Genomic DNA, 22,903 nt, shown 5'->3' on the forward strand with positions numbered 1-22,903 from the left:
TCAGCTTAGCTTAGCATAAGGCCTGGAAACGGGGAAACAACTGGCCTGGCTCTGTCTGAAGGAAACAAAATCCGCCACCAGTCTGACTATGAGCAAGAAAGACGGGAAGATTTTACAAAATGATGAACTATTCCTATCAAACAGAACACAACCACGGTGGACTTGACCTCCTGTGGGTTTTTCAATGACATACTGTACAGAAACACAATGAAGAACCTCAAACCAAAGACTCACAACGTTCTCAGAGTTTGGGTTATGAGAGGAACCAAGTTGCAGGCTGTTAAGTTCCTGCAGTGAAAAAGGGCTGAGCTAAACTGTGGGTGGTCGCCATGAATAAGTTATAAACTCATTATAAATCAGTAACGTAGAGAGTACCTTTAGACTGAAAGTCTGGCTGGAGGTTCTCCCTCTGACTTCCTGCCTCCTCATCAGACTTCAGGCTCTGCAGAGAAAACATGGGGGTCAATAACAAACTGCAATGCACTATGTTTTCACTGTGTGTGTGAGTGTTTTTCAGTGTTAACCAGCCCGTGAAACTAGTTTGAACTAAACAACAGAGAGTGTTATGAAAGAGTGTGACAAGAGGATGCTGGGAGAAAAGTATGTAAGAATGAGTGTGTGTGTGTGTGTGCGTGTGTGTGTGTGTGTGTGTGTGTGTGTGTGTGTGTGTGTGTGTGTGCGTGTGTGTGCGTGTGTGCAGTAATGCCAACAGACCAAACAGTGATCAGAAGGAATTCCTGAGCGGCCATTACTTCTGCTAGACTGAACATATTGTGTGTGTGTGTGTATGTGTGCGCGCGCACGTGTGTATGTGTGTGTCTGTATGTGTTCAGTGTATAGACCCAGGTTGTCACGCTAAAGAGCTTAGCATGTGAAACCCACCTGTCTCTCAGGACGTTTGTGGGAAACCCAACCTGTGACTTTTCCGTTCACAGCAGAACTTGTGAATTTATCACAGAGACGCTTCAAAACCAAATTCAACTCATTTAAACAGAATCATCCCAACAAATTGATTCAGTTAAAGTCTATTCATCTCAACATAAAAAGCATAAAAGAGGAAACACACAGATTTGAGATACTTCAAGTCGTGAACATAGGTTCTGTCCCAAACCCACTTAAATAGTATCTCCCCCCCGTAAATCTTGTCTTTGCTGGACTCCTCACCTGGCCGCTGTGATGTACAGGTGTACTCCAGGACCCTGTGACGTCCCTGTTGGGTGTGGTTACAGATGCAAGCACATTTCTATCCACACCCAACCACAGCCGTCAGTGATGCTGATAGGGCTGAGTTATTCTGCCTAAGTCAGTCTTTAGCCGTTCCCTGTGGACTTTTTGACCTTCGGTAGCCCCATGGACCTATTTTTCTATGAGAGGGTCCCCGTTGCGTTTTCCTTGTGCAGCTGCTACACCTTCCTGCCGATGGTTTCACATCACTACACTGATATACAGGAGGCAGTAATGCACCAAGATCTGAGGCAATGCACCACCAAAGGCAGAGAGGCAGAGGACTGAAAGTTAAAGAATATAATATACATATCGAGTCTTTGGGATGTGAATAAATTCTACATTTTTGGTCTTGAGCATGTTCTCTGCCTCTTTTTGTTAAATAAGTATTTTAAAATGTTTTCGTAGAACAAATCGTGCAAGCAGAGTCATGTTAGCGTTTCAGCGTATCTCCATCTGCACCGAAACTCAAGTTGTGGCTTTGATTAAAAGAGAAACACAAAACCAGTTGTCTCTAATTTTATTCCATCTTGTTCCTGCTCTTCCACTTTTATTTCTGAGTTCAAAGTTTTGTGACCTGTAGTTTTTATTTTAATGAAAATGACGCATGAGCGGTCGGACTGCGGGTTTTTCTTAATCGCTTGAGCAAATCTTTAAAACTCCGTTAATCACATCGGTTTATGCAGTGCTAGACAACACTTCATTTATCCCGTCAGTCATTCAAAACATTTACGTAACGCGAAGCACTGGCCCGTAAACGCTCCTTCATCCCGTCTGACTGGAGACGAGCAGATCATCGTCTCCTGCAGGCAGCTCTGTCTCACTGCACTATGTCACACTCACATGTAGGCCGTGTAGGATGCGTGAAGTGGTTGTGTGGAGCTGTGTGTGGTCAGTGATGTAAGAAAAGGAGGTTAAAGCTTCTGTGGAAAATCCAGCGGCAGCAGATGAATTATTAACCCGTCAGTATTATTACAGAGTGAGCTACAGAAGCACCCAGCACTGTTAGCCTACATCTGTCACACTGTGTTTACCAGCTAACACAAGGGGAGACCACACACACACACACACACCCACACACACACACACACACACACACACACACACACACACACACACACACACCCACACACACACACACACACACACACACACACACACACACACACACACCAACTCCACAGAAGTTCCTTTCTGGTGTGTTGTAATCTGAAAACTAAGGGAGGAAAAGTGTGAGCGGTGAAGTCATGACATGTTTGGCAGTAAGGCTCAGTATCATCTGAATGTTTTAATACTGGAGCCAATGTGATATAAGTTTCAGCAAGGATCTGCTGTCCATAACAAAATCATTTTTAATAATTAAAAAAAATGCATCATATTTAATGAATAAAATTTCTTTTGAGTCCTCATAATGTAAAGAACAGATTTAATCAGACACAAAGCGATGGAGAGGAAAGGATGCACACATCCAAAATGTACGTGTGCATTAAAGATGCCACTCGTCCATTTCCATACGATGAAAGTTACACACACAGTGTAACAGTATAAACAAGTAGATAAAAAAGAAAGATGCAGATTTGAAGTAACAGACAGAAACACTGGGTCAGTGTCTTGCTGACGTGTGCGTGTGTGAGTGTGTGTAAGTGTGTGCGTGCGTGTGTGTGTGTGTGCGTGCGTGTTAGTGTGTGTATGTGTGTGTGTGCACGTGTGTGTGCGTGTGAGTGTGTGTGAGTGTGCGTGAGTGTGTGTGTGCGCGTGTGTGTGCGTGTGAGTGTGCGCGTGCATGTGTGCGTGTGTGTGTGCGTGTGTGTGCGTGCGTGTGTGTGTGTGTGTGCGTGTGTGATGCGTGTGTGTATGTGTGTGCGCGCGTGTGTGTGCGTGTGTGCGCATGCGTGCGCATGCGCGTGAGTGCGTGTGCGCGTGTGTGTGCTTGTGTGAGTGTATGTGCGCGTGTGAGTGTGCGTGTGTGTGCATGTGTATGTGCGTGTATGTGTGTGTGCGCGCGCGTGTGTGTGCGTGTGTGTGTGTGTGTGCGTGTGCGTGCGTGTGTGTGTGTGTGTGCGTGTATGTGTGTGTGCGCGTGTGTGTGTGTGTGTGTGTGTGTGTGTGTGTGTGTGCCTTGATGCTGATGTAGCTGTGTAAATATGTGACAGCCTGGCTGAGTGTCGTCTCTATCTGACATCATATCCTGTATCTCATCAAGGTGCAGCTGATTTTTTGATTGATTTGTTGAGTCTCTTGGGGTCAAACACAGACGGTCACCAAACCACATCGTTAAAACCTCCCATGAGAACGCTTTAGATACCGTGCAGATACAAACTGACCAAAGATCTGTGGAGATACCACTTTTCTTAAGGCATCTAAGGAAAACAAAAACGGCCTTTCTGTGCCTTTTTCGGTACACGAGCTGTGTTCTCAGACCCGTTGAGGGAGTCAGAGATGTGTATGCAGAGGAGTTTAAGGAGAAAGGCCGCTCTCTTTGCACCGTAACGGTACCAGACTTTGGTATTTGTAACCCAGCCCTACTTTTGTCCGTTGTTTTTGTCCTTCATTTAAAGCCTAAACTGGATTTTTAGTGTTGATTCAGATATGTTTGAAAGTAAAGGAGCAGTATAAAATGAGCCAGGACAGGTAAGAGGGAGGAAGTTTTCTGATAATTAAAAAAATAATAACAAAAACAGTCAAACAGTGTTGTATACAGAGCAGAGACATTATGTTTTTTGTCAGGCTCTACATTAGTGAAACCAGTTACACAACTCTGTTCAATATTTAACTCTGATGTTCATTCATGGAGGCTATGTGTTTCCGCTGGGACGCTCTGAATCTTAGTATTCGGTATCCAGCCCTGTTTTGCTTTTATCCAAAGCGACTTACATTTGGGGTTCGCTGTCTCGAGTGAGGACATTTGAACGTGTGGACCGGAGGAGCTGGGCATCAAACCACCGACCCCCCGTTGGGAGCTGAATTTTTACTTGAAGAAAGTTGTATTTAAAAAATTGGGAAATAACAAATAAAAATGTGAATTCAGTATTGTGCCTGTTGCTTAACATTTTGACGGAACAGAGTGAGACTGCAGCTCGTCTGCTGGAGAGGAAATACCTGGAACTGGATTTTTCGTTTGAGTCTCAGTAACACAGAGCTCGACCGCTCGGCTCGCTCACCCACAGCAACCTGAACCCCGCCATCCTTTCATTCATCCATTCATCTATCCATCCGTCCAAACATCCAAAACACTGGACAGACAGAGAGACTGACACTGCCATCAAAACAGCCATGTCTCTCTGACATGTCTCTGTCTTTATGCTGTAAGCTGTGTCCGTGGGCGTGTCCGTCTCTCTCTTTAAGCCCTTTATGTAACTGTCTAAATGCTGCAAACGTGAAGTATTTATAAGAGATTTCAGCTCCTGGAGCTGAATGAAATCCACAGTGACAACTGGTCGAGAGACGTCCACATACAGTGGGAGTGAGAGAGAGAGAGAGAGAGTTACAGTATTTAATCTGTAGGCATCACGGAGCCGAGTTACATAAAAACTCTTCAATATTTTATACAGAGAGACCCAGAAAGTAAAGTGGAGCCAGTCTGATGTAAGAGCAGCAGCAGACGGAGACAGAAACACTCCTCTGTCTCTACTCTGACTTTACTCTGCTCCACCAAACCCTCTCTGTACAGACAGTTTACAGTTTGACCATCAGTCAGCTCGCAGTCAGCCGTGTCTCCAGGAATTTGCAATCTTGCAATCACAACAAAGCACCAAACTCAAGTTCCACCAAACCCTACAATATTTCTGCAAAAGAGTCAAACTGGGAGAATGTTTTACCAGTCACTTCAGATCAAGTCACCATCTCAACAAACTTTCTAGTCATATCGACGAGGGGCACTTTGTTTCCCAAAAACTTGACTTCTCAGGCAGCGCTTGCCTCCAGGCTGTGGATCAATCTGACTGAGCTCCTCCGACTGACCATTTTTAACCCGTTAACATCCATTTCCCTTTAGTTTGGCCTTTCAGTACCTTTGCGGTTGGGGAATTCATGTTAGTCCACTCTGTCTGAGAGTATCACACACAGGGTGCAGTAAATCCTTATCATGTTGCTGCAGCTCTTCATTGGAGCTATGTGATGTTGAGCCTTAACAGAAATATTTGACAGATTTGGCACCTTTGGAAACTTTGAGATTTCCACTAGAATCTAAAATCCAAATCTGAGGGTTTGAACAAAGTTCGTCATTTTGGGCCACAACAGTCACAAAACACCTCTGCAACATCCTGGAGGGTCTGATTCCCCTGCCCAGGCTTACGAGACCGAAAGCTAATTATCACTGAAACACAGGAGCGGGAGGAGTCACTGTGTCCAGTAGAGCTGGGACAATAATCCGTGTGACTATAGGTCTGGATTCACACACAACAGATTCAAAACCGATCGTTATCATCGGCTAATCAGGTGTATCACTCATTAACATCGATGTAAATTTGATGCAGACGGGACGGGATCTACACCGGAGGGCGGAGACAACATGAAAACAGATGATGAGATTACAATGACATAAGTGAGACGTCAGCTGCTTTTTATAACCTGACCAGTCATCATGATGAAGAAGAGGAGGAGCCACGGCCGAAGTGAAATATGGCAGAAAAGTGAAGCAGTCTGTGTTCAGGCAGTGTGTTTGGTTTCTGTCCGTTTTCAAGAATAATGGGCAGCTGCTGCCGCCAGAAGCTCGGAAAGAAAACCTCGTGGTCCTGACCTTTTTAAAATCAGCACAAAAAGCAGCTGAGAAGTTTCTTTTCAACAAAAACCGAAGTGAAATCTGTCCCAAAGAAACAGATTGATGCATCTTTGATCTGCAGCCAACCAGCACAGAGTGTCTGCCAGCAGCCACATTCCTCACAATCCCACTTCCTGAAAAACCTCCAACGCCCCCAAAACCACCAAACCTCCCCCAGCCGACTCCTCCCTCCCTCCCCCGTCCTCCCTCCTCAGGTATTCACAGCCTCAGCTGCAGAAACTGCAGCAGAATCGCAGCACGTCTGGATATTTGAGACCAACCTCACCCAGCCAGCACAAAAACACACAATGACCTTCATTCAGACAGTGTGTGTGTGTGTGTGTGTGTGTGTGTGTCTATAAACACAGAGCTGGAGCCTCCAGCTTTCTTTCACACTATCATCATCTCTCAGAGCCACACAGACTCAGCGGAGGTCGGCAAGGAGGATAAGCCCTGACTCCTTTGTCACAGCCAGCAGTAATGGTAAGGTCAAAGGTCAGAGGTCACAGCATCGTGTCAGTAGTAGGAACAACTGTCATGATGGTCGAGAGATGACCCAAGTTTTTAGATTTTAAATGGCGTCGAGTGGTGAACCACTGTTTCCACAGGCGCAGACGGTTCTGTTGCGAAGGAACTGAAGAAAGTGTTAAGACGTGAAACAAAGGCTGGAATCAAACCGGTGATGTTGCGGTTATATGACACCATTTCCCACAAGCCCACGGACCATCGCAGTTTAAACGTCATCAGCTCAGCAGAACAAGGGGAGTCCATGAGCAAGTTCAAACGGTTTTAGACTGTGTGGACATTGTCAGAGAGGAGAGATTACAGCTGAGAAGTTAGAAAATTTCTTGTGTTAGAGAATTTCATGGATATGGACGAAACCGAATTACAATGAAATGAGTGTCTGCGCCGTAACGCTCATAAATGTTTACACCGGTATGAATTTGCCCTACGGTGTGGATTCGGACTATACCGTGCTGACCAGTAGGGCCTCACAGATCCAAAGGGTCAGTGACGTAACTACACCAGCGGGAGGCAGCGACGCACTAAATCGTGCCTAGTCTGCCGGAAAGAAGAAGAGGAAGAATATTGACCACGGGCTTCGTCATCATCAACCTGCGCTAGCGAATCAGCTGGAAAACGTGGTTCGGGTTTAAAGAGTCAGACAACGGGCAGAAAAAGAAAATTATGTCAGAGGACAGTGGCTGCACTGGTTTTAAGAAAAACGTATGTACGTTTTATATATATATATACACGTAATATATACAATATGTACGTAATTTTCAGACTATCCAGTGGTTTGTTAAGTTAGAAATTATTTCATAGTAAAAATATCTTTGTACGGAAGAAATGGTTTAGTCAACAGTTCAAACCTAATGAAACTCACCAGAAAATCGCCAAACACATCCTCACAGGTAACTCAGAGGACCAGGAAGAACATTCAACACAATCACACCGTCTCACCTCGACGCTCTCCAGAGACGTGGATCGTCTTAGTTTGGCCCTGCGGACGCCAGCTGGCGACGAGTCTGTGGCCTCGGTTCTGGATGGCAGCGAGTCCTCCGAGTCGCAGGTCAGCGCAGCGTCGGGTTTACTGTCGGGACGGGAGCGCCGGCCGTAACGCTTCGTTCCCTTCACGAACTTTGGCTTCACTTCCTCTGGAACGACTTCAGCGACCAAGAAGAGCAGGAAAGAAAAAGCTAAAGTTACTAACTGACAAACAGGGTTGTATGTAGGTCAGTGAGGCTGCAGAGTCACTGTGAACGTTGTGGAGACTCGGAGCCAGAAACAAGAAGCAAATTAAAGGTTGGAGCCAAAATATGTCACACAGGAATCCTCTGCAGCAGAACCAGGACTTTAAACAAACTGGGACCAGCACAGAGCTGAGAACACAGCCTCTCCAACACACTGGAAATTCTGCCAGCTGAATGGTTGTAAATTAAAAAACTAAAATACACCGGTGTTCACGCTTATTTTCCTTCCTTCATTTCTATGAAAATCAACCTGCAGAGAGCTGAAACCCGCTTTATGAAAGTGACATTATTGTTGCGCAGTAAAGCATTTGAAAGTTGAACGAGGGCAACCGACAATCAAACATTTGAATTGTGAAATGAATAAAGCGAATTTGGTTGATTCTTGCATTTAATTTTCTGGCTTATTGGTGATTATTTGTGTTTTCATAGTTATTTGGTATATATATAGTGAACGAAACCTGAGCGTGGGATCCATTACCCCTTTCTTGCCTTGAAAAAGGTTTTTATTTGGCTGCCAACTCTCAGAATCACAAATTAATGAATTAAGTTTTCAGTCCATCTATGCCCTGACACAAATTACTTTCAAACAATATTACAAAAAGTCCAAAATAAAAACAATAATTTACATTTAATTTATCATATTTTATGACCTTCGTGCCTCCAACAAAACTCATTAGTCACTGAGGGGAACATATTTCTTTGAGCACACCGACAGGGAGATTTTAAAAGAAATCTTATTTTTGATAAAAATGAGTGAAGGGTCTCATTCTGACTGATGTCGTCAATCAAAGCGATCTGGAAAATGATCAGCAGGAATCTCAAGAACAGCTGACTGGTAGCTACAGTGTTTAAAAAAGCCGCACGGCAGCTTATCCTCCTCCTGTTCTGACACCGTGGCTGTCATCAAAACAAAGTACAGTTCACACCAGACTGATCAATACAGATCCACCAACACTGATCAGTCACACATTGATCATCTGACAGCGAAACAAATCCCTATCACACTGTTGCTGCAAATATTTGCTGACGTCTTCAACTTCACTGAGCTGCAAATATTTCACCCGAAATAAAATCCTGAGGTTATAAAGCAGCATTAGACGGTGGAGCAAAGAACGCACAACACACACACAACAACAGTATGTCAGCAAAGCAAGGCTGCTGGGCTCTTCGGTTTTCAGCAGCTAAGGTCATTTACAGAGGGTGTCTCCATCTGAAGGAGAAAAATTATTGTAAATTGTTGGGTTTATCATTTTTCTACCTACATTTTGTTTCTCTAAATATTTCCACTATTTTTCCCTATTATAGACTTGCACATGAGAACAGCTCTTGGGTTCCCAGCAGCTTTGGGGATGTGATCCACCAAAGTCTCTTTAGCCCGACACCCCCTTGTTTCTTACCCGGCTCCAGGTAGCTGCTGTCGTCCTCTGAAGTGCTGAAGTCCAGAGAGCGAGACAGGACAGCCACAAAGCCTTCTTTAAACTCCTCAAAGTTCACCTGAAGGACAAAGACAGACAGATAACCCAGCTCATTTATGTGAAATTTAATGCTTTTGACTAAACCGGCAGTCATTGGTTTGTTGGCTGTGCGGGGGACAACGGAACAAGTTGTAAACATGACATCTGAAATGCAAACCGGGTTTTAAATTAGTTGTGCCTAATATGTAATCAAACAGCTGCTTATGTCCACATCCAGAAGCTACAGAGAAACATGATCCTTCATCTGGATCTGGTGTCTGAGTCCACCTGATGAACCTAAGTCCAGTACTCCCTCTCTTTTAGCTCTGGTTTTGGTCTCCACCAGCTCCTGAGGGAAACATCTGGCTCTTTAGCTTCTAAATGCTCCACCATGTTCACCAGCTGGTCTCTGACTGGGTCTGTCTGCTGTTTGCTAAAAACCCTGAGACTGAGCCTGACAGGAAATCGACCATAAAACCAAAACTAGGAGCTAAAGGAGGCTTAAAGGTCGCACAGAGCAGCAGAGTTTTTGAGAGTGGTTCATTAATGAGGAGTTTCTTCCCTCCACATTCCTTATAGGTCACATTTCACTTGAGTTTAAACAGTAGTAATTCAATGAAAACTTTTAATGCCCATGAGAGGCAGGGAAGGAAGAAGTGCTCAGATACTTGTGTAAAAGTACCAATAAAACCCCATAAAAAATACCCCACTAAAGTAAAGGTCTTGTATTCATAATTTACTATCAGAATTCTGTTATATTGCATACATCACTGGATCATTATTATTGAGACATTTATATATTTACTTTAATGTATTGGTCAAGGTGGAGCTCATTTTAACTACTTCATACACGCTACTCTTGGGCAGTTCAACCTGTAGTGATGCATGATGGATTTTTTGTGTGTTCAGAACCACAGCAGATACTTTCCCATCATATAGAGTCATCTGACTCATTGTTTACGTAACAGTATTGACTGGTACAGCTTTAAACGAGTTGATGCACAGCAGCGAGTGGCTCACTACAAGGCAAAACCCTTTACAGAACTAAACATAACACCACGGCTGCACAACCACTGAAATGTTTCATTTTAACAACAGAACTGTTTAGAAATCTCTATCTGCATCCCTTACCCTGGCGTAGGTTCGTTCTCCCAGCAGCGTGTCGAGCAGCAGCGGCAGGTGAGCGTCCAGCTGCAGTTTTTGGCAGAGCACCGCCAGCTCCTCTCTGTCCAGGAAGCCGGTGGCCGTCGTGTCGCAGCTGTCGAACTCGGCCTTCAGCTGGGCGACGTAGTGGCTGTGCTCCACCTCTTCCATCCCAACGCATCACGCTGCAACTCCAACACCTGGAGGACAAAAGCACAGGACGTACTGAAGCAGTGTTTCGTTGAAGACTCTCAGGAGAGAGATGATATGACATTAGCTGAATGCTACATGAGATATAACGGCATGGCAGGAGATAACGTGACATGAGATGTGGATCTCGCTATTCTCTTGCATCACCCTTTTTCCCCAAGGGTCCGTTCTTGGACCACTTTTGTTTTTAATTTAAATGCTTCCTCTCAGTCAGGTTATTCAGAACCATAAAATTCTTCAACACTGGACACGGATGACACGCAGCTCTGTGTCCTAACGCTTCAATCAATCTACTCACCTGCCTCATTGGTATTGAATGTTGGGTGTCCTAAAATTTGATAATGAAAAATCAAATCTAAATAAATAAATAAAAGCACGTTCATCTGATGGTAAGCGGAAACCTTGAACTGGCTTTAAAGAAGACTGTCCAGTCATACTTTATTCAAATCAAGATTACAAGAATGTGGGCATTTTTGTCCCCTGTGGATTTGCTCATGCTCTTATTTTTTCGTGCCCTCTACTCATGTATCAGTCAAAACTCCCTCCACCGATTCCAACTGGTTCAGAAAGCAGCTGCCTGCATTATAACTGTCACCACAACATATGGACATGTTATCTCTGTGCTAGCCAACTGATTTTAAAATTCTATTGATCACTTTTAAACTACTAAATGTCTTGCTCCAAATTACATTTTCCAATTACACTCCAAAGGCTAATTTTTAATGTCTGTTTGCTGCAAGGGTTGGATTTAATCATTTTCATTTCAAAAATCAATTTATAAATAAATAAGTGCCCAAAGTTTTGCATACAACTATATAAGAGATAATAACATGAGATGAAGTGAGATGACTCTGATTTTTCCTTTTCAGATTCTTTCTTTTGAAGGATTTTTAACTACATTTTTCAGTGTACCTGGATAACAACATATTTGTCCACATCCGTTGCGTTATTTATTGAATCCAAAGTCCAGTACAAATACACCTGTTTGTGATAACTATACAGATTGAATGAGGTAGATCAGATAGCTAAATACCAGCTAATTAGAAAATCAGCTGGTATTTAGCTGTTAATTACTATGATATTTCCAATGAAGGCCTACACAATTTGGTACTAATTATAGGGGAATTTGAGAAAGAGTTCGTTGCTACAGTTGCTATGGAAGCTGCTTGTTATATTCGAGTTTTTAAGAAAAAAAAACAGTAAATGATGTAGTAGGTGCATGAAAAACAGTTCATAAATAGATGTCAATATCCATCGGAGTTTACTAGAAAGACCAACAAAAAAACTCTCAAATTGGATTCTTCAAAACTTTGAGCTGCCATTATAACTTATTAAAGATCTGCTTGGTAATCAGTAAATATTCATTTAATTGAGTTTGTGCTGCATATTGGTTGAGCTGCATGCTGACCTGTAGTTTTCAGCCGCATCGGAAATGCTTTTCTTCCCAAATACCAGTTATTATTTAGGAAAATATGAGGAAAGTTCCCATGAAATTAGCTGGAAAATATGCGACCCGTAAAAAAAAGAATTACCACCCTTTTCCCTGGTGCATTTCCTCTTGTATAATGGCTGAACACCAAAAACCTGACCCAAAACGTATTAGATTGCTGAGATATTTCCTGCCACCGAACTGCACGAGAAATGCTGGAAATACTGCATGTGAATGAGTCATGATGACAACAGACAGAAGAAACATGCAGCACACTACTGAGCGAAGACCGAAATGTGAAGACCACAGACAGACGGTCTATAACAGAAGTCCAGTTACCAAAGGAGGGTTTTTGTGGGACGTGTTAAACATTTAGTTAGACATGTCACGTTCATTGCTTTGTTGATTCACATGCAGAAGCTGAAAACATCTGCCTCTCTTCCCTGGTTTCTGTTATGTAATCAGTAATCTGTGCTCGTCTTATCTCTTCCTGCTCTTTCTACATCATCTTCCTCAGTTTCGCTGCACAGACCCACACTGGACCTTTCACTACAGCTGGACACTGTGAAAGTTCTCTTCTTGCCTTTTATATACCTGAGTTTCAGAACTGGTACCAAAAGAAAAAACTTTCACCATATCTCACTCTCTATTTCTTAAACATTTTTTTACAAATGAAGCTTTTGTTTATTTTACCAAAAAAAAGCCACATGTATCCGAGGCAGGAGTATTTCCTGTCGTCAAACCACAAACAACTGTACAAGAACTGTTTCAAAACAAAACAGCGCAATGTGCAGCTGGAACAAGCCACAGAAAATTTATCAGCGTTTAGCGAATTTCAAGCAAAAAATGCCTAAAAACTCAGTGGCTACACCTTCAGTTTTGGTTCCAGATGAGACTATTTGCCGTTTTTTCCACAATGATAAACTGAATATTTATGGGTCGGACAAAAGAAGTCATCTGAAGACGTCACTGTGCAACCTGGGAAACTGTGATGGACATGTTGATGGACTGTTTTCTGGCATTTTTTTAGACCCAATAATGGATGTCTTGAAATAATTTTCAGCAAATGAATCGATAATGTAAATAATTGTTAGTTGCAGCTCTGGTAGACAGTAAAAACAATATAAATATAGCAGAATGAAACAAGCAAAATTCTGATTTCAATCTGGAAACCGATCAAAGAAGAAGTAAACAGGACTAGTCTGGCGGAACATTTAGCAACGGCTTTCAGTGCTGGATACAGCATCCGGTGGTAACGCTTTGCTTTGAGTCCCCATTTATTTATCCTGCACAATCAGCAGAGAAACATGTAATAAACTGTTCCTATCAGACTAGAATGCAGCTGCGATCAGATCTGAGTCTGTATTGATGTATTTGTTGCCAACTATAACTGCAACAGTTTTATGTATAAAACTGACTCGACTAGTCTGGACTTATACTACATGCCTCCTTTCATTGCGTTTAACTGTTCATGTATTAAGTTGTAACACACGACATGTTAATTATGTAAAACGTTATTCTCTCTAATAACTAATAATTATTATTATTACAGAGTAGAGCAAAAAATATTTTCATGAGCAATTTTCGTACTGGAGGAGAATTAAAGAGTAAAGAATCAAAACTCAAATCTGAGCTTGAGTGAGGGCCTCTCTTTGGAGTCATTTTGCATCCCTCTCTGATCTTTGGGGGCATTTGGCGTCCCTCTGTCTGAGTGAGGTCATTTGGCGTCCCTCTGAGGTCACTCCTGTCTCTCTGAGGCCATGTCGTGATGATTTTGGATCCCTTCACGGGTCTCCCTGTGGTCGTGAAGCAGCGAAACTCATCCACGCGGCCGGTGACGCAGGAAGCTTCGCTGTCGCGGTTCCAGAGTAAAATAAAGAAAAACGTCAAATGTGCCCGGTCGTGTGTAACTTTACAGCAAACGGCGGCGGCCCGCGGTCGCGTTCCCCGACGAAGACCGATAACCTCTCGGGTCTGTCCGGGGAGTCTCGCGAGCTGATGAAGCTTCACCATGGGAACGGAGCCGCGGGGACAAAAGGCTCGCGGGTCAACCGACGCACAAAATGACCACAACACACAGGAGTCAACGCGAAAGACGTTTAAAAAGTCCGTCCTGCGCCCTTTCACACAACCGAACAACTGCTCTGTCACCAACGGAGATGTCAGCCTGTCCGGCTACCGAGAGACGTTAACGGTGAATCTTAGTTTCGTTAGTTTTAAGTTTATTTCTTACCGCGGGAAAAACTTCTCCTCCTCCTCCTCCTCCTCCCCCTCTTCCTCCTCCTCGTCCTCCCTCCGGTCCTCTCCGGTAAAATTTCACGTTTCCTCCATCAATGTGCTCCCGCAGCTCCGGACAGTCCGCCGTTAAATCGCCGACATGTACCGAGAGTAACGGAGCAGGCTGGCACCGACTCACCGACAACCGCCGCCTGAAGCTACCGCTAGCTACGGCGGGGTGCTTCCGGTCAGACGTTTCGCAATAAAAGCTTGTCGTGCACGTAAAAACTGCTCAGGACATTTTTGGCGTGAGATCGGTTTTCTCTGCTCTGCCGTTGTTATCAATAGTACAATTAAAATCAATTTCATTCACTCCAGGTCTGATTTGGGGAATTTTCATCAAGAACTGATTCTTTTTTGAGTCCAAAACCTCCTGATAATTTGCTAGTAGTTTGTTTGGTTTGGTTTTTTTGAGAAAAAAAATCTTTCATACTAGTTAGAGATTAAATAGCTAAAGACAAATCTGTTTTAGTTTAGTTAGCTGTGTTGAGTTTAAAAGCAGTTGTTGATTTCCAGAAGAATTTCCATAAAGTAGCTGCTTCATTAAAATATCCATTCATTACATCTTTTGCTTGTTATTATTCTGTTGTTTTGCTTTTGTTTGTTTTGTTTTTTTGGAAACTTTATTCTTCATTTGTACAGGTAACAAAGCGAAACACAAACTACATCATTGGATTTTTAATAAGAAATTAAATAATTACAACTAATTTTAGGTGTAATACAACCTGAAATTACAACTAAAATTAAGAAAGAAATTAATTATTATGAAATAATAATTATAGCGTAAAATTGAAATAAATGGAAAAAATTAATTACCGATAATTATATGTACTGACAATAAAATAAACTCAAATGCCAAAACATATTCTGCAGACATGTCTCGTCTGTAGACAAATTCAACATTTTTGGATGTGCTCTGACTAAGTGGCTTTTTTGGTAGAAATGAACTAGAATTAATTACCTGGAATCCCGGTTAAACACCGTCTGTATTTTCCTTATAATGAACACAAAACAACGTCTCCAACGTCCTTTCTGTGATTAGAGCGTCATCTCTGTTCCTTTCTGGGAAAGTACCAATAGAGCAACAGAAAAAATAGAAAAAAACATGCATCGTGTCTTGAGTTTTTTTATTCCATCCTACCTGTGACACTGATGCTAATGGCCACTTCACTGACACCTGCACAACATGCCCTCACCTTTATTTTGAGTATGGTTGCATTTACAAGCAGCAGAAAAATTCAAATCATAAATTATTCATGATGGACAGTAGAACTGTAAAGATAAATCTTTTCCGAGCGGCACTTTTTAGGCGAAGCTTTTATACTGAATAAATCAAAAGGTGGTTTTCCGGCCTCGTACTGTGCCACTTTTGCGTCTTGACGCTCCTCAGAGAGCAGAGTCTGAATCCGAATCGGCGTATAAATGACGGTGCAGTGTGGAGCGGAGCCGCTGGAGGGCGCTGCCACACCGACACCACGGGCAGTCCCCGAGACCGGGGTTCGTGTCTGCAGGTGAGAGTCACCTGGCGCATGAGGTCACGGCGCTGTTAAACGGAAGATTTACAAGGAGATTTAGTTGTACTTTTCTGCTAGGTCATACTTCTACTCCACTCATTATTATCATTATTGCTGTTGTTGTTGATATTATTACTTATTTTCATGTTATTATTATACAATGCTGAACTATAGCATCATACCTAATCATCTCTGTGCATTCTATTCTCCTGTAGTTTATAATTGTTATACTGTTCCGCATGTATATACGCTACCTCATATTATATTATATTATATTATATTATATTGTATTACATTGTATTGTATTGTATTGTATGATATTATAGTGTATGATATTATTGTACAATTTCCTACAGCACCGGAAGGCAGCGGCGGAGCCCGCCCCGCCTCCCTCCCCTCGGCTGGACGGAGCCGAGCTGTGATTGGCGGAGAGCTGGTGTCGTCAGAGGAGGGCGCCCCAGCAGGAAACAAGAAGCGGTGACTCAGGAGCGTGTGAGGACTGTAAAGCGGTCCACAGGTCCAGGTCCAGACTGTCAGACGGGTCCGACAGGTGAGTTCACGTCCCGCTGGCGTCGTTGGGAACCTGGGAGCAGCAGCGGCAGCAGCAGCAGCAGGGTTTTACCGTGTTACCGCGCCGAGGAAACCTCCCGTTCGCGGGGCGGGGACCGCTTCATTTCACAAGTCTGGTGTGTTTCTCAAACCTTCCGCACCGTTTCCCGGACAGAGGGATGTAGTCTGGTGTTAGTCAGAGGGGCCACAGAGCCACCGTCCCCCTGGTCCCCCCTGGTCCACCTGGTCCTCCTGGTCCTCCTGGTCCTCCTGGTCCACCTGGTCCACCTGGTCCACCCGGAATGGATTTCACCTCAGGTCGAGATACCATCCGCAGCCAAACACTGGTCAACCTGTGAATGAAACCGTCAGTGCCTGGGCTTCAGTGACGCCCTGTGATCTCCTACTTTACAGCGTCTTCACTTTAATTCCACCCAGTAGCAACACTCCACTGGAAGCAGAAGTCCTGCATTAAAGTGGTTTTACTTAAGTAAAGTACAGGAGTGTATCAGTGCAGTGAAAGGTCCCCAGTGACTGGTCCACTGTTTCATGTTCTATTATTAGATTATTATTACTGATGCATCGATGAGTCACAGCTTTTCACTGCTGCAGCTGGTTGAAGCGGAGCCTGAATTATTCTGTCGGTTGGTTTCATTTTAATTTCACATTATTTCTCTCCATTAGTCGGTTGATCGTTTCCTTTATGGGATGAAACGTCCCCGTTGGGACTCACCTCATCCCCAGGTCGCGTCTCCAGGCCTTGTGTTTTCCACACTCTCGTGAGGTTGGTTTATTTTGATGCGCAACAAAAGAAAAGCATCAAATCTTCGCGTCTGAGAAGCTGGAACCGTGAAATGTTTGGTATTTTTACATCAAAAACTACCTCAACAGTTCTGAAATCCGTTGACCATTTGCTGCCCGTCAACGGATCGAGGAACTGAATCGTTGTTTCAGCTCCACGCGTCTCTGCTGTTGGACACGACAGCAAAGCATCACATTTTATGGCCTCTTCAGATGGTTCATTCACGGAAATCTGAATATGTAAAGTTACTACAGCTGCCGGACACAAAACAATATCTCCCTCTGAAATGAGTACAGGTACCTCAGATTTGTACTAAAGCACAGTACTCAGTTACTTCCACCACTATAATTAGTACAGATTTACACAGTTCTTTGAAAGAACCTTCCGAGGAAATTATCGGGTAATTACAGACCTGTAAAATACATTCTTACCAAACTCTTCACTCGAGTAAAAGCAGAGCTACTACAGTACAAAAATACTCCATTACAAGTAAAAATCACTTAAAAGTACCCAAGTACTGAGAATCTTAAAGCTGAGGTCAAATTCTTAATTATGCAGGTTCCTCTCAGTATAAATCCACGTTTAATACGCCATGTTCGTGTGTGTGTGCAGACATGGGGTCTCAGGAGTCAGTACCTCAGGCGGAGGGCGTCCACGTGGTGGTGGTGGGTGGTGGGTTCGGAGGCATTGCGGCCGCTCAGCAGCTGAGATCTGAAGGACTCAACTTCACTCTGATCGACCTGAGAGACGCGTTTCATCACAACGTGGCGGCGCTCAGAGCGTCGGTGCAGCCGGGTAAAAACCAGCCGTTGTTTTTTTCTGATATCTTTTTAGGTTTTGCTTTTATTTCTATGAACATTTTATTTTATTGTTTGGTTGTTTTTAGTTTTCTTTTTATCATAACTTTCTTTAATTGTAAAAAAAACATTTTTTTAAATTATTATTTTAATTTTTTTTAATTTTTTAGATATTTTTCTATTTTAGCATATTTTTTTTTTTTTTTTACCTTTTATTTTGAGGAGAATTTTAGGTTTAATAATGAGTGCAGGATATGTGACAGGATATGCAAAAATCTAGAATTTATTCTCTTTGTTGTATTGTTTAGAAGTTTGAGAATTTGTTTTAGTTTAGCAATTTTTCAAAAAAGTATATTTTCGTATTTGGTTTTATTTTTAAAATTTTTTTACATTTTACATATTTTTTCTGTTGCTTATAGAAATATTTTAACTTTTGTTGTTGTTTTTATTATTATCGTTACTATTATTTACATTTTTTATTTATATTGTACCTTTTATAAAGACTGCTTCACAATATTAGAAAAAAACAGCAGACGATTTAAACAACATATTAAATATAAAATTAGATTTAAAAAGAGGAAGGATGTAAAATAGTGATTATTACCGTTTATTATAAGTAAAACTAAGTAAAACAGAAAAGTATCCTGTTTTTACAGTGATCTCCATAACAACCCGACAGTGTTAACAACATTGTCTATAGTGTGTGTGTGTGTGTGTGTGACCTTTGACCCTGCGTCCTGCCTGCAGGCTTCGCTCAGAGGACCTTCATCCCGTATGCGGAGACGTTTGGGGACAGTTTTGTCCAGGGTCGAGTGGAGCGAGTGGACACCGACAGACAGATGGTCGTCCTGCAGGGAGGGCGGGTGAGGACGGAGAGACGGGGAGACCTACTGTCTGTCTGCGTGGGGGGTGGGGGGGAGTAAAGGAACATTACAACATTTAGATAAACCCTCCAGTCCTCTGTCTCCTCCAGAGTCCGATGTCCAATGTCGGAGCCACTGAAGGTGGGTTTTTCCTCCCCCGTTCGAGCTAGGCTAACAGTTTCCCCCTGCTTCCAGTCTTTGTGCTAAGCTAGGCTAAACACGTCCCGGACTGTACCGGACTGAAAGTGACGTCCATCTGAAACGTCTGACCCTGAGGAGGACAGAGAACAAGAGGTTTTCACTGAACTGTTCCTTTGAAGAAAGGGACAGAAGCACGTGCGTCGATTCGCTTCCGTGGAGCATGTTCGGGGTCTTTAGGGTCATTAAGGTCATGAACTGGTCCCAAACAGAACAAACAAACCATCAATCATCGCTACTTATTAATGTAATAAATCAACAGTCCAGTTTCCTTTATGCTGCAGGAAATCCAGTACTCCCACCTCATCCTGTGTACTGGGACTGATGGGCCGTTCCCAGGGAAGTTCAACACCATGGCGTCGTATCAGACCGCCGTCCAGACGTATGAGGACTTCGTCCAGCAGGTACGATAAGGGGACGGATAAGGGGTCTGCAGAGAGCCAGTTCATTGCTATCCATGAATTCAGCTGTGTGTGTGTGTGTGTGCGTGTGTGTCCAGGTCCAGGCCGCCGACTCGGTGGTGGTGGTGGGAGGAGGGTCAACCGGCGTGGAAATGGCTGCTGAGATCAAGACAGAGTATCCAGACAAGAAGGTGACGAAAGCTGATCCCTGATCAGATCTGAGCGACGCTGTCATCTACTGTCACTCTGACCTCTGACCCGACCTCTGCTGATGATGAAGTAGCTGAAGTTTATTCCATTGTTTACCTCCACGGAGTCTCTGCCATGTAGATGAGATGTTACTTCAAGGGTTCTTACACTGTTTTTGTAACAGTGCTTCTGGGATAATCTTCAGATGCTTCATTTGCTCAATAGACTAAATGCTGTATATTGATAGCACGATACAAAAGTACGATTACATTACAAATACAGGCAGAAATGCCAAACAGTACAGAATCATTCATTAGATTAAAGGAGTGTGTGAGGCCATGGGTGCTCAGCTTTATCAGCTCTATCCGCAGCCGAGTTAACACAGAACACAGAAACAGTACCGGCCCGTCAGAATTCCTCCCAAACCTCCAGATGACCACAAAAATGGGAGTCCTCCACGGCTCAGAGACCTGGCAGCAAAGCCCTCGAAAATTAGAGCTTCAAGCACCTCCTCGCTGACTTCCCCTTCCCGTGTTAAAGTTTCTCCTCCTGTTTTTCTCACATCCAGGTGGTTCTGATCCACTCCAGAATCGGGCTGGCCGACCCGGAGCTGCTGCCCAGCGTCCGGCAGCAGGCCAAAGAGGTTCTGCTGGAGAAAGGAGTGGAGCTGCTGCTGGGTACGTACGCCTGCTTCATACCCGCAGACGGGTGTTCGGCTCAGCTCGGACCAGGTTCCGTCAGGGTTTTATGAACCTGCTGCCGTGTGTTTCAGGCCAGAAAGTGTCCAACCTGTCTGAGCTGCGGCTGAATGTCACCCAGAAGAACATGGTGGTCACCACAGACAAAGGAGAGACACTGACCACAGATCTGCTCGTCTGCTGCACCGGACTCAAGGTCAACTCTGCAGCCTACGCCTCCAGCTTCTGTGAGCGCACACACACACACACGCACACTCACACACGCGCACATGCACACACTCACACACACGCGCGCGCACACACACACACACACACACACAGTTGACAAATGTCAGTTTCAGTCACAGACATTAGAAAACTCCTGTTAACAGAAGACTGTAGATTAGAAACAGTCAGACTCAGGAAAAGTTAAACTTGCGGCTTTTACGTGACAGGGTTGCTACGGCCAATCAGGTGGGTCCTGCAGTAAAGGTCCCATTCATCTGTCCCATAGACGACGATGGTGAACAACTGTGTTGAAAATGTCAGATTCTTTGGTAAAAAGCTCGTGGACATAATTTCTTTATTCAGAAGGACCCGAGTTCGGTTTGTGTGGCTGCAGTGTGAACCGATAAACCCGCTTTTCCTTCCTCCTCGCCCAAGAAACAAAACAACGTCAGCGGTCGTCCCTCCACCCAGCACAGAAGCCTCCCCGCCCCCCGATGACGCAACTTTATTTATAAAGCAGATTTCATACGACAGACGTAGACTCAATGCGCTTCAGCGTAAAAAGCAAGAAACAGGCAAAGATCGTACATGAGAAGAACTTTAGATGAGAAGGTATTACAATGAAAAGGGAACAAGAAAGGAAGGCATTGTTGTTATTATTACTGTGACCTTCCCATGGAGGGTCGGAGCATTTAAGTTTAGTGAATCTGTCGAACCGGTAAAGGTGACGTCAGTACTAACCAAGTGCAGCCTTGAGGTCAGAGGTCACAGCAAAGCTGAAAGCCTCTGTCTCTCCTGACAGCCGGCTGCCTGGCCGACAACGGAGCTCTGAAGGTCAACCAGCACCTGCGGGTCGAAGGTTTCAACAACGTCTTCGCCGTGGGCGACTGCGCCGACGTTAAGGAGCCCAAGATGGCGTACCACGCCGGACTGCACGCCGCCGTCGCCGTGAGCAACATCGCCAGCAGTCTGAGTGGGAGGGAGCTGACATCGTACCAAACAGGTACACACTCACGCACACACGCCTGTCTGCGTTTGTAGTTACCTCACCGAGTCGCCGGTTACCGGTTGACTGATGCTGTTGCCGGTTGCCAGGTAACATCACCATGCTGCTGGCGATGGGCCGAGACGACGGCGTCGGTCAGTTCAACGGGTTTAAGTTGCCTCGTTGCCTCGTTACTCTGGGGAAGAGTCGAGATCTGCTGCTGTGGAAGAGCTGGAGGGAGATGAAGCAGAAACAACCCTGAAGCACACACACGCACACACACACACACACACACACACACGCACACACACACACACACACACACACACACACACACACACACAGAAACCGGATACATGATAGGACCATCACTGATTCCTGTTACGTGCCCACAGGACAACAGGTTACTGGGAGAAATCAGGTTTAGCAGGAGATCTGACGTGAAGCAGGTCAGTGAGCAGATTTCTCTCCTCAATGCATTGTGGGAAAACTAGGACCTTTTTACTTGCCATCCAGCAGCAGGTTGCACGTTCGGAGTTACCGTCACGATCTCAGCGATGTCCGCTGTCCACCCGGAGTGACAAGAGGCTCGTTTGGGGGAACTGGCCTGTGATTTTATTGTCGACGTGTCTGAAGTCAGGAAAATACCTCTGAAGACGCGCCCTTCTCTGGGTAACACATAGAAACATTTGAAAATGTCCCTTAAATTGTTTCTACTTACCCGCAACATGATCTTGGAACCGTGGCGACATATTTTAAGTCCGTCAGTCCAGATGCTGCTTCTGATTTTTTCCTTTTTTCTCGTGTGGATGTGACGAGGCTACTTACTGTTACATACTGGTGAATGCAGGGATGTATGTCTACATCTCAGATTAAAAACCTGTTTCCACGGACAAGGAATGGTCTTGAGATGGGGCTTCTCGTATCCCCTGCCCCGATCACCCAGACCGGTTCCTCCTCTGCTGCGCACGCTGTTTAAGAAATGGGTTTCCTGCGGAGAGCCGACTTCAACCTGGCTACTGTGCGTAAACATACCCATAGATTGGATCCGTGTCCCGTCCTCGAACCTTATCGCGAATCCAGTTCAACCTCCCACCCCGAAAACCGGGGCTGAACTGTCAAACGGCTCTTTGAAGAAAACGTCCTCACTCTCTCAAACCCGACAACTGTGATGGGCAGGTCACTGGGCAGGTCACTGAGCAGGTCAAGTCGATCTGAACCGCACCGGGTCTCCACCGTGCTCACGAGTCACTTTACAACCTGTTCAGTTACGTTTCTCCTGAATCCTTTGACCTCGACGTAGGCGACATAAAGTGCAACCAAAATGAAAAAAATCATTTCAGCTGCAGAGCCTCGTGTTTTATCAACGAGATTCTGACTCGTAAAGACGAAGTAGACGAGTCATTCAGTTTCAGTCTGACTCGAAGCAGAAGACGAGCCGAGAATTCAC

General features: G+C 44.3%; 2 protein-coding genes across 2 annotated transcripts in view; one reads left to right on the forward strand and one right to left on the reverse strand.

Annotated features, from left to right (window-relative positions):
- ninl (ninein-like) overlaps positions 1-14,393 on the reverse strand; it is a 50,551-nt gene extending 36,158 nt beyond the window's left edge. The window contains exons 1-5 of the mRNA XM_040139401.1: positions 14,207-14,393; positions 10,323-10,534; positions 9,135-9,231; positions 7,448-7,650; positions 376-442 (exon numbers count right to left, since the gene is read on the reverse strand). Of these exons, the coding sequence (XP_039995335.1) occupies positions 376-442; positions 7,448-7,650; positions 9,135-9,231; positions 10,323-10,505 (550 nt within the window). The 5' untranslated portion in view covers positions 10,506-10,534; positions 14,207-14,393. The remainder of the gene's footprint in view (positions 1-375; positions 443-7,447; positions 7,651-9,134; positions 9,232-10,322; positions 10,535-14,206) is intronic.
- Positions 14,394-16,225: 1,832 nt separating this feature from the next.
- aifm2 (apoptosis inducing factor mitochondria associated 2) lies at positions 16,226-22,827 on the forward strand. The gene is made up of 9 exons (XM_040138332.1): positions 16,226-16,314; positions 17,728-17,910; positions 18,660-18,775; positions 19,258-19,377; positions 19,473-19,565; positions 20,132-20,240; positions 20,336-20,488; positions 21,271-21,471; positions 21,564-22,827. Exons 2-9 carry the CDS (start codon positions 17,730-17,732, stop codon positions 21,713-21,715), a joined length of 1,125 nt encoding a protein of 374 aa, XP_039994266.1. The 5' UTR covers positions 16,226-16,314; positions 17,728-17,729; the 3' UTR covers positions 21,716-22,827.
- Positions 22,828-22,903: the final 76 nt, after the last annotated feature.

The sequence above is a fragment of the Xiphias gladius genome, chromosome 11 (assembly GCF_016859285.1).
Source record: "Xiphias gladius isolate SHS-SW01 ecotype Sanya breed wild chromosome 11, ASM1685928v1, whole genome shotgun sequence".
Lineage (NCBI taxonomy): Eukaryota > Metazoa > Chordata > Actinopteri > Istiophoriformes > Xiphiidae > Xiphias > Xiphias gladius.

Coding starts and splice junctions, on each gene's coding strand:
- aifm2 (XM_040138332.1), top strand. CDS start 17,730: ATGGGGTCTCAGGAGTCAGTACCTCAGGCGGAGGGCGTCCACGTGGTG. Junction 20,241..20,335: donor AGGAGTGGAGCTGCTGCTGG/GTACGTACGCCT, acceptor CGTGTGTTTCAG/GCCAGAAAGTGTCCAACCTG. Junction 21,472..21,563: donor GCTGACATCGTACCAAACAG/GTACACACTCAC, acceptor GCCGGTTGCCAG/GTAACATCACCATGCTGCTG.